Raw genomic sequence first — 15536 nt, forward strand, 5'->3', positions numbered from 1 at the left:
TTTCTGTTAATAATTGCAAAAAGGCACCATTTCTGTTAACAGTGAAGTCCTCCAGAAGAAGTCATCTCACCACACACTGTTTGCTGCTTGTGGTACGGACTGTAGCAATGTGCCGCACCGAAGTTTCGACAATACACTTTCGTGTGCAGCCACCTATTGAGTCCAAGAAGTCATTTTGTGAATGTGTGTTTGTGGGTGTGTGTGTGTGTGTTTGGGGGTGGGGGGGGGGGGGGGCTAGTGGGAGATGGGAAGGGGGGGGGGAGACTGTTATTGGGAGACATACAAATAAAGTGTGTGTGAAAAGGCTCCTTCAAAAAATTTTGTTTAACCTGCACTGGACAATGACATGCTTCCTTCTCCTCTACATTTGTTTTTTGCATTGACATTGTCCAATCTTAATCATTCATCTATGTGATAACAGAAATCAAAGGTTTACTCATATATTTTTGTTGCTATCTGCGTCGGGATTTCTAAGTACGATTACAAATTCTGTATAAACATTTTTTTTTTTTAATTCTGACTGGTTTGCTAAAGTATTCATTTAAAAAAAACCAAAACCTAAAGCACTGTGAAACAGGCCATGCAACATTTACATAGTAAATGTGAATGCCAATTCAAATGCCACAAGCATCATTTGGCTTGAACGAAAATGCAACTGAACACAGCAGTAATGCTGCCTGACTTGAACTGAAATCATAATCAACAGCACTGAAGTTTCAGCATCTTGGTGACAATTTTGTATGGACGGGAATGGTGCAGTGAAAAAGAAGCTATGTGGGGTGGTGTCTACAGGTGTTTCAGAATATTTTGCTTCTTTCGTTGGTTGGTGACTTTCTTGCCAAGTTAAAGAGATTAAAACTAATGCGTTGAAGGAGTGCATATGAATGTTTACTGCTACTCTGCACTGGCATCACAAATCAGCATAGATTTTTTTTGTCTTTTTTCTTTCATATGTGCTCTTAAATTGTTCACAATTTAGCCTGTACAGAGAAAAAGAAACAAAAATTACAATTTCATATATTGCATACATATGTTATGAAAACAAAGAAAATGCTTTGTGAATCAAGTTCTATTGCCTATTTCATTTTACATTATTTCATTTTCTTTTCATATTTTTTTTTCTTCTCAAGACTACAAATACACTCAAAGATTAGATGTAAAAATCATAAAAAGAAAGAACACAATTTGTCTTTACTAAAGCAAGGTATACAATACATCACGACCACAAAGACTTTGGACTCATACAGATAAATTCCTTCATCTACCCGTATATATGAGAAAAATTAATGACACCAGTATAAGAACCCCACACTACAAACAGATTTTGAAAACCCAACTCTTATTTGGCTACTAATTACTACAGAGAGAGAAAGAGAGAGAGAGAAAAAAATGTTATGTACAGCTTGTAAGGGAACATGGCTACTCTTCTTGTAGATATTACATCATACACAAATACAATGCTATTTCTATTGTATTACACAGAGGGAGAAATTGGAGAAAGGAAGTTTTCGGGAAAAACCAGAAAGTTTCATTTCACGTCACCCACAGTTCAATAGGTGTAACATTGGAGCATCATGACTTATTCGATTGCATCTTTTAAGATGCGTAGCAGGAGAAACTCCATTCCACCAATTAGGGGAGGAATATAGCTTTTGAAAAATGAGTAATTTTGAGTAATATTTTTTTGTTTGTTCCATTATTGCTTATCCTAACACCTCTTCATAGCAGGACAAGGGAAAATTTACAAGCTGAGATTAAAAAAGAAGTCATCATAATTTGTTTTGTGTATGTGGGTAGGAAAAGAATAGAAAAAATAAAAATCCATTATGCTGGGAGTATTTTCACTTCTGACAGGAACCGGTTAATTCTTGTCAAAAAGTTACAAGCTAACGTCCAGTCTCAGGGTTGTCAGCCACTGCTCACACGGCGGCCCTTTGTTCTCTTGAGTCTCCTTTGCACGTTACAGGTTGCATCTTCCAGGATGTAGCTTGAAGACGAAGATTCCCCTACAGCAGACATCGGGAGCTTTTTACCAAGAGAGAGAGGGCGGGGCACACATCACCCCTCATTCCCTCAAAGTGTAAAGGTATATTGGCTGATACCATGTACCTCTTTCATCACATTCCACACCTCAACATCAGTGGCCTCCTACAGATCAGCCTTCTCCTTGAAAGCCAATTTTTGCTTCAGTCCACCTAAACTACAATATGTACGAAAAAAAAAAGGTCTCTGTGGAGTACGAGGCATTGTGGGTAGTTGCTAAAGTTTGAGTTAGGATTGGGAGGCATTTATAAAAGGAGCCATCGGCAACTCAGTGTTTGGGCGTTTTCCTCTCTTCTTCCATTCTCTGGGTTTATATACATCTACATTCTACTTTCCAACGTTGCATTGAAGATAACACAGAGTAAAACAAGTTGAGCAACAGAGCAAAGAGATAGAAAGAGAGAAAGAAAGAATCCAGAGAGATTGAGAGAGAAAAAGATGTGATAGGAGGAGAGGGGCGGGGAAATCCCCTGCAGCCACTACGTGGATACATTGGGAGGGGCTATACATCGACGACAACCTTCTGGTGAATGTCTGTGTTTGCGACCACCTGGAGCAAAGAGAGACAGAGAGAAGAGGCCAAATCCAAAATTACTACTGATGTTGAGTTTGAAAAGATCCTGGATCCTCTTCTGTTCTTTTTCAGCCTATATCAATGCTGGTATATTGAATTAATGAATAAATACAGATTTCCTCAAATGTCTGCTTTGAACATTCTTGAAATATGAATGCAATGACACAAGGAACTACAAAACATTGGCAGGTCATCTCAAGAATTTAATTGGAAATAAGCTTCATTGTTACTTATCAATTTGTTGTTATCTGACTGTACTTTCTACTTACTGGTCTCCTATTGGTCTTGAGACTGTCTCACAAGAAAAAACAAAACAAAACAAAATAAAACAACAACCATGGCTGCATATTTTGTAAACTGAGGTCATGGAGTTTTTTGGTGCCATGTGTGGAATAGGACACAGTTTGGTTCCATGTTACCACCCAACTTGAAGCAGTCACACCTTTGAAAAGTCAGCCTAGTGACTACAATACAAAGAATTACTATCTCTGGGCAAAGCATTCAATGAGACTGGAAGCAGCAAACAGTAAGTTTCATGTCAACTTCAATCCTTCAAATATACTTTACTTTGAAGAGAGCATTCCACCTAACAAGTATAAGTATTTATTAGCTATGTAATAAGGACTTTCATATTTCTCCCAATTTACCAAGTAAAGAAAGTACAAACAGTGTAAAAAAATAAATAAAAAACAAAGCAGACAGGGACTTAGCATAGCTTTTGTGAATATTGTAATTGGATGCGGATTTCAGATTACACTGGCAAAGAAACACATATGCAGCCATATAACATTAATCATACCAAAATTTATGTCAGAATATGAAACTCACTTTTATTTAGAACTATTGATGTTAACAGAGCCATAAAACATTGATCAGACTCAGATTTAGCATAGCTTATATATCAGAAAGAAATAGAAGTAAAAGAAAACATACAAGCAGAAAATTAGGTTAAAAGAAAAGAACAAAACAGAAGGGGCACACTCCTCAATACTCACATTACAGAATTCTTCATAGGAGATCTTGCCGTCACCATCCATGTCGGCATTGGTGATAGTCTTGTCCACGATCTGCTGCAGTTGGGTGTCCTTGAGGTTGGAACCCACCATCATCTTCAGGACTTGGAAGAGCTCCCCGTTGGAGATGTAGCCATCACGGTCCATGTCGTAGATGTTGAAGAAAACTGCACAGTGCAACGGGGCATGCGACAAAAATAAGGCCAATAAGCTCACACCCTTATAAACCTAATATCTCGAGAGCTTCAGAAGACTGTGACTCCAACGTCTTTCATCATTATTATTCTTCTTTTTTTTTTAAACACCATGTACTCTTATGGTTTGTGTTTATTCCATGTAACCAGCAAGTAAGAAAGCACAAGTACCAGGGGCTCATGTAACATTCACAAATTCCTATGGATGCAAATGAAAGATTCTTGTCTAAATATATACTTATCACATACAGTCAAACCTGCTTTAGTGGCAATTTGTCTGTAGCGGCCACCTGCCCATATCATATGGCTACTGGAAAATTCCCCAAGAAAAAAGCTGTGTCAAAGCCCCTGTGCATAGTGGTCACCTGTCTTCAGAACACGTATCCAACAGAAGATTTTAAGAGCATAAATAGCGGTCACAGACTCATAAAGAGCCGCAGCTGAGTCAATAATTCAGCATGTTTTGTGCTTTGCAGTCGTCCAGTCGGGCATGGTGAACAGTTCAAAAAGCATCCTCCCCCCATATATTCTCATGATTATAGTAATGTACTCACGAAAAGCTTGCTTTCTGTACGTACACTCATGTGCAATGATGTGATCATACAAAGTCATTTTCAATGCATGAAACACTTGTATATTTATACACACACATGGACATATTTGGAAGACACAAACAATGTCAGAGAACCTGTCTATAGTGGCCACCTGTCTATAAAGGCCACTCTTTTTATCTCCCTTGGGTGGCCGCTACAGACAGGTTTGACTGTATTCAAGTATACTATAGGATAAGCTTCTGGATCATAGCCACCTGTCAATGGAACAGAAGGGTCCTTCATGGAAATAAACTTCCTGATACTTCATCACGTTCTTGAAGATTATGATTTACAAATTTGCATCAATGATTACAAAGTAAATATTGTTTGGTCTGATACCTAACAAACACTGCTACACAGGTCTGAGTGGGATGAATTGGGAAAATCATGGTATGTATGAGAAATGAATCCTTTCATGGCTCCAAAATGACAAAATACTGATAGGAATGTGAACACTAACTAACAGGGTGCTGCATAAACATTCGCCCGATTGCCCATGGCAAGTGAAAATCAAATTTGGGCAAGTGTTTTTGAACAATGAGAACAAATGCTTGCCCGAATTGGGCAAGCAAAAAGTTTTGATGCCACTTTTTTTTTCACTTAATCCCCCTACAAACCCACAATGCACTTCATACTTTCATTTCAGCAACTTTCCAATACGTACATGAAGAAGCCTCAATGTAATGCAACGGCAACACTTGATCTGACCAAGTTTGTTACTCCATTGTGTTTAAGCGTGTGAATCAATGTGTGCTGTTTGTTCCAATGATTATTTTATTAAGCCCTTGACTAATATGTGATTTTCTATATCATTTCCTTATATTTTGGACTTTCTTTTCGGGCAAGTAGAATTAATGTTTGGGCAAGCATTTTGCAGCAAATTTGAAAATCTGCTTGCCTGACCGTGCAAGTGGTAAAATAAAGTTATGTAGCACCCTGCACTAAGCCTGCACATTTCGTCAACAGCGCCCTCACAAGAGAAAAACTGGCATGTAGCTATCATCTTTGAAACTTTCACAATCTGTAAAAGCCATCTAATTTGTGCTCCCATCATAAATGACTGGCCTCCCTGCTTGACACCGCCAATGCACATGACATCCAGGGTGATATATCAGTTTAACGATTAGACTACTGGTATGAAAACAGCTGGAAAAACTACCACACACAAGACAAATCTTTAAGCAATTTTTTTTTTTTTTTTTTTTAAATGGAAGACATGCAGTGTTGGAATGAAAATAATATGATACGGTGAATCATACCACAGAAAATTACACTGATACTTACATCTAAGTTTTGACTCCTTGTCTCCCTTTACACTGAACTGTGATACACCCTGGATGAATTCTGGAGGTGGAAAAAACAAACAAACAAACAAATGACACCTAATATATTGTTAGTCTAAAAAAAAAAAGGGACCTAATATACACACTGTTACAGAAAATCTTCCACAACATGTACAACAAAATGTGAGTTTATACAGCAGATTTTGGTCTACTGTAAGCAGCAATTAATGAAAAATTGTGATACAAAATATACAGTTTTTAAATGTACAATGTATGTAACAGGTCCCCTCTAAGCTAAATGGAATTACTTAATTGACATCTGCTTCTCTGATATTACATGACATGCTTTTGTTTTTTCCTAAAAAAATGTTCACATGAAGACTATATTTAGAAAAATTGAGGGTCTTCTTCTACTTACATTGTATGAGCCATTATTTTCGCATACAGATATTTTCACGAATGAGCAGGTCATAGACAGTTTCGCAAGATGTTGTTTTCACAAATTGACACTGAGGCTATCGTAAGTGCACTATTACAATTGATAACAATACACTGTACAAACACAACACTATTGAAGGTGCCTTCATAAGTAAAATCAGTTTTTGCTCATTAGCATGGCACAGTTATATTTATTTGTTTTAGAGATCATGGAAAAGAAGGCAAATTCTCCACCTCACAATTAGTTAACTTAGTTTAAGTATCTTATGAAGAATAAAAGGAAAGGACAAAAAAAAAATGCAACACAATGATTATATTATAATCTTCATCACAGTTGTCAGTGTCATAACTAAACCTTCCTCCCATCCACTGATTTCTCTCCCTTCTCTCTCTCTCTCTCCACCTCTTTCTCTTCCTTCCAGCACACATCTTATCATCCAGGAAGATTTAGGCTTACCTTTTCTGCTTTTGGGATTTGGGATAAATCCTTTGAAGGAACAATTCTCTGGGATCTACTATCTTTTCTTTAACCCAAACTAATTATTGCTGTTCACTCAAGTCAGTCATTCAAGTCAGTAAAATATCATATATTATTCAGATGTGAAATGCCATACACATGTGACATTTAATGGAATAGGGAAGGTTTACTTGAGGGGGTGACCACTTTCTGGAAAGGTGGGAGGGCTTTCTCTTTGCTACATTGAATGAGTTTACACACACACCAGAGCAGCACTTGATTATGTCACAGTCAAGCACTAGAGAAATTGTCATATATTCCTGTTTTCACATTTTTTTTTTCCTTTCATCTCCATGGGTTCTGCCAGAAGTTCACAATTATTAAGACATCTTTCACATTTATGTGATGCCAGATGAATTATGAATGAATTTTAACCACAGTTGCCTGCCACCACGGAACGCTATCACCATGTTTGCAATCAATAATTACACTGTGACTTTCTACATATCATAGTCTTTGCACCGGGAACACTTCCATGAATGCCGCTTACAGCTCTAATGACACACAGAAAAGTGAAAAAGTGGCATAAAATGTGAAAAGAGAGAAATACAGGCAAAGAGTAAGAAATTGTGAGCCCAACCCTCTCCACATACAGTGTACATCCATCTCAGTGAGTGCAAGACTGATGTATTCTTTTGACACTTTAACTTCCTTATTGTTAAAAGAGTAAGTCCAAATGATAGTCCTTCAAAACAAGAACTTCCCTCTAAATCACTGCCAGAACAACTTTATGAAGAGTTTAAATGCAAAAATCACCACGGGATAGCAATTTTATTTAAATGAGATATTTGAGATTGAAGCTGCAGATAAACCAAGAGATAATCAAAATATATGTGATAATTCTAACAAATATCTTCAAAATATTTCTTGTTATATAACAAGTGCAGCATCATTGAAATGATTGAATTTTTCCCTATTTGAAGATGACCTTACTTTCTGAAAATAGTGTTTATTGGTTTTTGCACTGTTTTATTTAATTCAAACTCTTCATGTATGCATTGTGCATTACGTGTGATATTTTTTTAATTAAAAAGACGCAACAGCTGCAGCCTCCACTATTAAGATAGACACTATACTTTTACCATATTATCCAATCAGACAATGTCTGTGTAGGACACAATGCGCTGTGAATCACATGCAAGCATTGTCCTCTTTTTTCTCCAAACACATGTCACACTGATTAGAAATAATGTGGTTGGAGGAGTTATATGAAGAAAGGCAGGCATGAAGACAGCCTTGCTCAGTCTTGGAGCAAGACTTGACTTCAAATAAGAAAAGGTCAGTGAGGTGCAGGCAGGCAACAGAGACACACTAAAGGTTATAGGGGCAAAGATGGGAATCCACTCTGGCGAGTAGTCAGTGGTGTGTGAGAGGTGTATACATTGTACATTATATGCTTCATGATGTGAGGATCAGAGTTGGAAGATGGATGAAAAAAACACACCAATAAAGGGGAGGAGCAGGGAAAGGTGGGAAGGGAGTAAGGAAAGGCACTGGGGAGGAGCAGAGACAGGCACAGGGGAGGATCAGTGATAGGCAGAGGGGAGTGGCTGAAATACTGTATGCACTGGGGAGGAGTAGAATTAGGCACATGGGAGGAGCAGAGAAAGGCACATGAAAGGAGCAGAGATACATAGGCACAGGGGAGGAGCAAGAAAAGGCAGAGAGGAGGAGCAGTGAGGAGGAGCAGGGATATGAACATGGGAGGAGCAGAGATACTCTAGCAACGGGGGAGGAGCTGACATAGGCAAAGGGGAGGAGCAGAGATATACAGGCACAGGGGAGGAGCCGAGATAGGTACAGGGGCGGTGCAGTGATGGGCACAAGGGAGGAGCGGAGATGGGCAAAGGGGAGGAGCAAAGATGTTCACAGGAGAGGATGACAGATAGACACTGGGGGAGAGCACAGATACATAGGCACATGGAAGGAGCTGAGATAGGCACAAGGGAGGAGCAGAGATGGGCACAAGGGAGGAGCAGAGATAGGCACAGGGGAGGAGCAGAGGTAGGCACAGGGGAGGAGTGGAGATACATGTAGGCACAAATGAGGAGTATGGAAAGACAGTGGGAAAGAGCATAGAGAGGTACAGTGCAGGATAGGGTTTGACACAAGGGTGGAGCAGAGATAGGCAGAGTACATATTATCTTGATAGAGTACATAATTTTCATCTTGGTAGAGTTTTGAGCAACAAAACAAAATAAGGTCAAGCCATCTGTGGGAGATCAATTGTCTGGTCACAGACCAATGAATCCCAAAGTAGAACATTTCTCAGATAACATATAGTCCACTCCATGGGCAGAACCCAGGTAGGATAGTAGATATCACTCATATCTTTTCTGTCAAGCACAGCTGGGATAAGAACAGCTTCTGTCTCAGTTTTCACAGACAAAATCATTTCAGCATGCACTTACACACACACACACACAAACATACATACAATGTACACAAGAAATAAACCCAAATATATGAAAATTGCGTTAAACAAATACATACTGCTACTGAACGTTTTCGACGTGCACTCTTCGGAGTAGAAACCGCACGTATGAAACAGGAAGCGCGAACATAACAATATAAGCAAAACGAGCAAACCATTCAAGTAAAACAGTGCTTACGCTGATTGGCTAAAGTAAACATGAGTCAGAATCAAAAGAGTGCCAATGTGCGTACAAACTCCTTTTGCCTGCATAAAATAGGACTGGTCAGCTGAATGAATGTAGCCTCAAGCATACTCAGGTGAGCGTCGCTCCGGGCTCTACTGACTATGCGAAACTGTGACGAGGTGAAATGCTCAGCGCATGCGCGACTAGTCAGTAAGTGCTGAGCGATAGCTGACGAAGGGTTACCAGCGGTGACTGCACTGTCAGCGGGGCGTTTACACTGGCGCGAGGGCTGTGCGCGATCAACTAGCTGCTTGTTACGTATGTGTGCTGGCACATGTTGTTTGATGCGGTCCGCAAGTCGCTGTGATGTGCGCCCTATATACCGTGTTTCACAACGGCACTTAAATTCATAAACAACGCTACTGAGTGCACGTCGAAAATGTTCAGTAGCAGTATGTATTTGTTTAACGCAATTTTGAAGTTTTGTACCACCAAATATATGAAAATAAAATCTGTCTTATAAATTCTTGTAAATTGCATCAGATTCATCAATCATCACCATGCACACTGGGTAGATCATTCCCGCACCGCCCACATGTCTTACGATATGAATAACGGCAACATGACAGAGACTAATTGCTAACTCGCACACTGAAATGAAACTAGCGAGCAAAATGCCTGCTATTCGAAGCTGAATAAGTGTGGGATGATGGCCTGGAGAAAATTCTTAAAGGCAACATGAAATAAAGATGGATGGAATTGAAATAAACAACGTATACACACCACTTATTTGTCACTGAGTGAGTGATTGATTTTCTTTCAAACTTGAAAAGGTCAGCAATGTATCATGCACACATTTGGAACTGCTACAACTGTAACTGTGCATATTCCTTTGATTTGTGAGAAAGAGAGAGAGAGAGGGGAAAGAGGATTTGTGGGTGGAAAAAAAAATATTCAGCATTTTTCCTTTTCCTTTTGAAAATTCCAACTGGGGACAAAAATAAAGGATGAGGATGAAAGATTGGAACAAAATCATTTCCAGATTACACTTGCCAATGACATAAGTGGAAGTTAAAGATGGACTATAAATATTTGCATTGTTCTGTTTTCTAGTGTATTTTGTGCGGATGGGAAAGGTGTGAAAGGGGTCATAAAAACTATGTTTTCTCAAAAATGGCAAGAACAGCACCTGATTATATCACATAACCTTTAAAATTTGACCTGAAGCATTTTCCCCTTAAAACAAATTGCATAGAATCATGCATTATATAGAATAATAAAGAACAAAGATCTCACAGTCTTTTTCTGGCCATTTTCCCCAAATCCTATCTGAGATTCGAGTCTAAATGTCACAAATGAGAGTACATTTTAGTGTCATACCCAAAACACTTTATATTGCTTTAAATAAACCTGAATTTGGGATTTTAATGCAAACAGCAGGGCACACAGCTGTTCTCATACCCCCATTGATCACATTAATCTCAAGTAAGAATATTTTCATGCCACACTCCTGCCAGCATAAAGCACTGTATATAATATTTATATAAATGTTGTTTTAAGATTTTGTTGATTGTATATAAATCACTCATCGGTCAAGCCCCCAGTTACATATTCAAATTATTAGTATTTATATCTCATACACATACTCATAATTTGCGCAGTTTTAAGGACACTCTTTTCTTACAAATTCTAACATGTAAAACAAAAGTAACATTGGGAGACAGAGCATTTGCCTGTGCAGCTCCCAAACTCTTGAATGATCTACCATTAGAAGTCCGTAAATCCCCAACTGTAGCAGTCTTTAAATCACGACTAAGAACACATCTTTTCATTTAACTGTTCATCATTATGAAGCACATCAGAAGCTTTTGCAGCGCAGAAGAATATATCTCTAAAGTTTTTGCACTTTATAAATTGATGTATTATATACATATACTGTATATATATCTGAAAGAAATTATATATATTATATATATCAGTATAATGCTACCCACAATGAGGCACGCGTATATTTGGGAAGGGAACTATCTCTCACACTATATATATATATATATATATATATATATATATATATAAAGGAACGTGTGCATAAAGTCAAAGAGTTGAAAGGTTGGTCCGTCTGGTATTCGAGCTTGGGTCTGCCTGAACCGCTATGACGTCTCCGTGGCCGAGCGGTTAAGGCGTTGGCGTTCCATGCCAAAGACCCGGGTTAGAGTCCCGGCAGAGACCAATTTTTCAACTCTTGCGCTTTTCCGAAAAGGAGGAACAGTAAGAGGAATAATAATGTCAAAGCTACGCACCGATTTTCTCCTTCCTTTCTCATATCTCACATATATATATATATATATATATATATATATATATATATATATATATATATACATACACATACCATGTATGTACAGATAGACACTAACTGAAATTACCCTCAGAAAGATGTAGTCTGATACATGTACCTATCTGGTTCTCTATGTCAAGGTTGTCTGCCTCATATCTACTCTGACAGGTGTGCTCACAACGTGACAAGGTGGGTCTACAGCACAGGCAAACTTACGAAACCACCCCCCCCCCCCCACCGTGATCAATTTGTCATTGGAAGATTCTGAGAGCAGACTTTCAATATCATTTTCATCCAAAAAAAAACAACAACAAACAAACAAACAAACACAATATCAGGTGGCACATGTGTCAATTCAACTTTCATCCAGCTGGAAGGACAGATCATTGAACACAATATGAAATATATGCACGAATGGTATCATAGCAGATCCAATTATCTGAGCCCTTTCATGCACAGGGCTGGCTTATGCAAAGACAAGTTGCAGTATTTGCTGCAAAAATAAAAGGGTACAGAACATGATGTCAGCTTTTTAACCACCTTAAAACATAACGAAATAAAACTCTAAACAAAACAAAATCTGTGATCGAGATTCCGTGACAAGGGTACAAGGCAGCTGTACATCTGCAAAATCTTTCCTGGCTTTATTATATCAGCAATATTGTTGGAAATGAATTTGCTTTCTGTTTATGAGGAAGAATTTTTAGTATGTAGCCATAGGTAAAAATCATGTATTTTAAATCTCTCTCACACACACACACACACAAAGACAGGCAGAAACTCCATGAAAATACCTCTGCCTTCCATAACTGGACTACGCATTGCATTCCTCTGAAATTTCTTGAAGAGGAATGCACTCAAGTTCCAACCCATTACGTTTTGTACATATGTCAGCAGTAAATCCTGCCCTCTGAATAATGCAACTCGATTGGTTCAAAACTTATGTTTCATATTCCCTCGAGGTACTCAAAAAGATGCTGCAAGATGAGATCATGAATGGCGCGTCTCTTGAGGTCACGGCATATACACAGCTCTTGTGTCCGTCGCAGTCAAGGACATGCAAATCGCAGACAACTCCCGGAAAGGCGGAAAGGCAGCTCCTTGTTGCATACCCTCTCCTTCGTTGCCGTCGCTAGGAAATAAGAAATCAGCCATGCCTGATGGTGGTCAAGTCACAAATAAAGGGTCGCTGTGGGGTGAGCCACGGTGCTATGAGTTTAACTACAGGAGCCCGAACAGGCAAACTGCCTTGACATACAGTCAGAAATCATTTGTCAATCTGGCAGTATCGAACATACTTTTCTTTTTGTTTACAATCTAATGAAACAAGTTCATTATGATTCAATTTGATGTCAATAGCCATTTCATGGTAACCACTTGACTGATGACTGTTGCTGTCTTTTTTTTTGGGGGGGGGATGCCTCAGAATGCAAAATGCACTTATATCAAACAGTGACCGCTTTCAACAAGCACATTATGTGACAATTATCATTTCTCATTAGTATGCATCACTGTTGATAGTGTGCTGTGAAAATTTGACTTTGACTGACACTTTTGACATTATAAATTATCTCAAAACATTGACACAATCAGAACTTAGCTTTTTTCCTTCCCACCTCTCTTGATTCTCAAACTTGAAAGAAGAGTACATGAAAATGCAGACTCAAATTGTACACAGACAGAATAAGTCCTGTGTCCTTAGCAATTAAGAGAATTTACAACGTGCCTTTACTAAAAATTCAGTGAAATCAATCAATGGAAAAAGATGAAAAGGAGTACGAGTGAAATGAGTCATGATTATCACTGCTGTGGGGTTCAACCAATACAGTCATGATAAAATTTGAAAATAGGGGAGTTTGGCATAGTGAGTGCTATCATACAACTGAAGTCATGTGTAACACTGTAAGACTACAATTTTCAGGAGCCCATATGCAGGCGCGGTGGAGCACCCCAATTATCTCGCAGAAATCCATCGGCAGCCGAGCCTCATTTGCATAAAGTAAACAACATGTACTCGCGTAGTTGAGAAAAAGTAAACAACTTCTCAAGCTAATAACAATTTCAGGAAACCTATTTTCGGATTAAAATTGAGTTAGTTTGAATTTGAAAACATGTCCGAATATGCACATATAACATATTAAAGGATTTGACAATGATAAAATGTGAAATTTTAGCGAAAACCTGGCGAGCAAAATTACCAAAAATATGCCTCGAAAATCATCCTAAAATTCACGAAGTGTGATTGCGGAACAAAAGCGCCATTCAAACAAAGTACACCGAAATTTATTTATCTGCTTGCATTTTAAATTTCATACCATAATATTCCCGGCCATGGTTGTGTCGGAAAAAAACAGAAGGTGATGTCAAAAATGACACGAACGCAAAGCGTACAGGTCGGTCCCATGTATAATTAATCGCGTCACTGTGGCGTTGCATGTCACAGCACACACAACGCATTGCTGCATGCAGCATGCGCGGCAGCAGCTCAGCAATCACCGCCGTGCGACACTCAGCAAAATTGACTGCGTCACATGCAAACCAACAATGAGCACGAAATCCTGAATCTCACGTACCACGCATGCCCAATATTACGGGAAAAGAAATGACGTCATTTTCAATTGTTTCGCCGACTACAATTTTCTATTCCAAACCCTGTAGAAACAAGTTGATTTCTCAAAAAGTACAGGTGGTACAAAGCGGAAACTTTCACCGTATATGGATTGAGGCCTGATGAACTTATGTTGCCAGTTTCGGACACATTGGAGCCCGGCCATAGTCCAGTCGGAAAAAAACAGAGAGCATGTTTTGCGAGAGGTGATTTTCAAAACGCTTTAATATCTCAAGTTCTAGTGCAGCAAATTTCATAATTTTTTCATCAAAAGGAAGGTTTTTAAAAACTTAGATAGTGTGGGAAGTTTGAGTTTACTAGCGGCACGCATAGCGGCACAAGGAGAAGGTAAAGATTTGACTTTTTCATGCACACAGTTTCGGGCAGCCGTGGATGCCCGTTGGAAATTCAAATAGAACGGGGCGATAATGAAATGCAAATTGGGGTGCTCCACCGCGCCTGTATGAAACAGTGTCTAGTCAATTGCACAGTGATCATCAAGGAGCATAATCTATTTTGTTTCTTGGCTTGTGCTCAAAGTTATATACTTCTTTGATTTTGCAATTTGAAATACTTCACATTACTTTCTTTTTTTTTCCAGATGAATTCTCTGCTGTGTTTCAAAAAAATACATTTTGATCACTACAAAGAAAACGAAATTAGCACAGACAAATAAACAGTTTTGAAAAAGACTTCATAAAAAAATGCACACAAATTGGGTTCTGGGAATTTTGTCTTTGCTAAAAACAACAAAAACAGATAACTTGAAAACAAACTCCTTGTCAGGTACATTTACACCCACAGATTGTTTGCCGCAGTTCTTCTTAATGCAACAGGCAAAACACGAAGCAGAGCCGCAGGCAAGGTTTATGGGATGCGGTTTGGTGGCTCGTTCACTATCATGCATTTTGCAAGCCTGCATCAGTGATAATACCTCAAACTAGAGATATGTCTCCCCCTCCACCCCCTCCAATACTAAATGCAAAATTCATTCCTAGGTCTTAAAATGCATGAGAGACCTGCTTGTGGGAGAGAGCGCGGTGTATCGCATCCAAGGGGATGAAGAGCAAGGTGGAGAAGTTGTGACTAGACGGGGAGGCTCTCACAATAGGAAGATACAATACAAATTTCGGAGGGAGCGAGAGATGGTAGTGAAAGATCTCACATGGGAAAGATAACAACTCCACATCATATAATCATCCACAAAGAAAAAAAAAAAGAAAGAAAGAAAAGAAAAAAAGCACCACAATTTCAGGAAATGATGATACCGGTAACCTACTTGAATTATGTGTCATGATCATATTGAAAGAGAAAAGCATTTCATGTCTTGATTAA

At 38.8% G+C, this 15536-nt stretch overlaps 1 protein-coding gene across 1 annotated transcript in view; it reads right to left on the minus strand.

Moving 5' to 3' along the window:
• Positions 1 to 2239: 2239 nt before the first annotated feature.
• LOC140226629 (calcineurin subunit B type 2) overlaps positions 2240 to 15536 on the minus strand; it is a 35374-nt gene continuing 22077 nt past the window's right edge. The window contains exons 4-6 of the mRNA XM_072307079.1: positions 5702 to 5761; positions 3613 to 3797; positions 2240 to 2593 (exon numbers count right to left, since the gene is read on the minus strand). Coding sequence (XP_072163180.1) covers positions 2546 to 2593; positions 3613 to 3797; positions 5702 to 5761 — 293 coding nt within the window. The 3' untranslated portion in view covers positions 2240 to 2545. The remainder of the gene's footprint in view (positions 2594 to 3612; positions 3798 to 5701; positions 5762 to 15536) is intronic.

This window comes from Diadema setosum, chromosome 1 (assembly GCF_964275005.1).
Source record: "Diadema setosum chromosome 1, eeDiaSeto1, whole genome shotgun sequence".
Taxonomy (NCBI): Eukaryota; Metazoa; Echinodermata; class Echinoidea; order Diadematoida; family Diadematidae; genus Diadema; species Diadema setosum.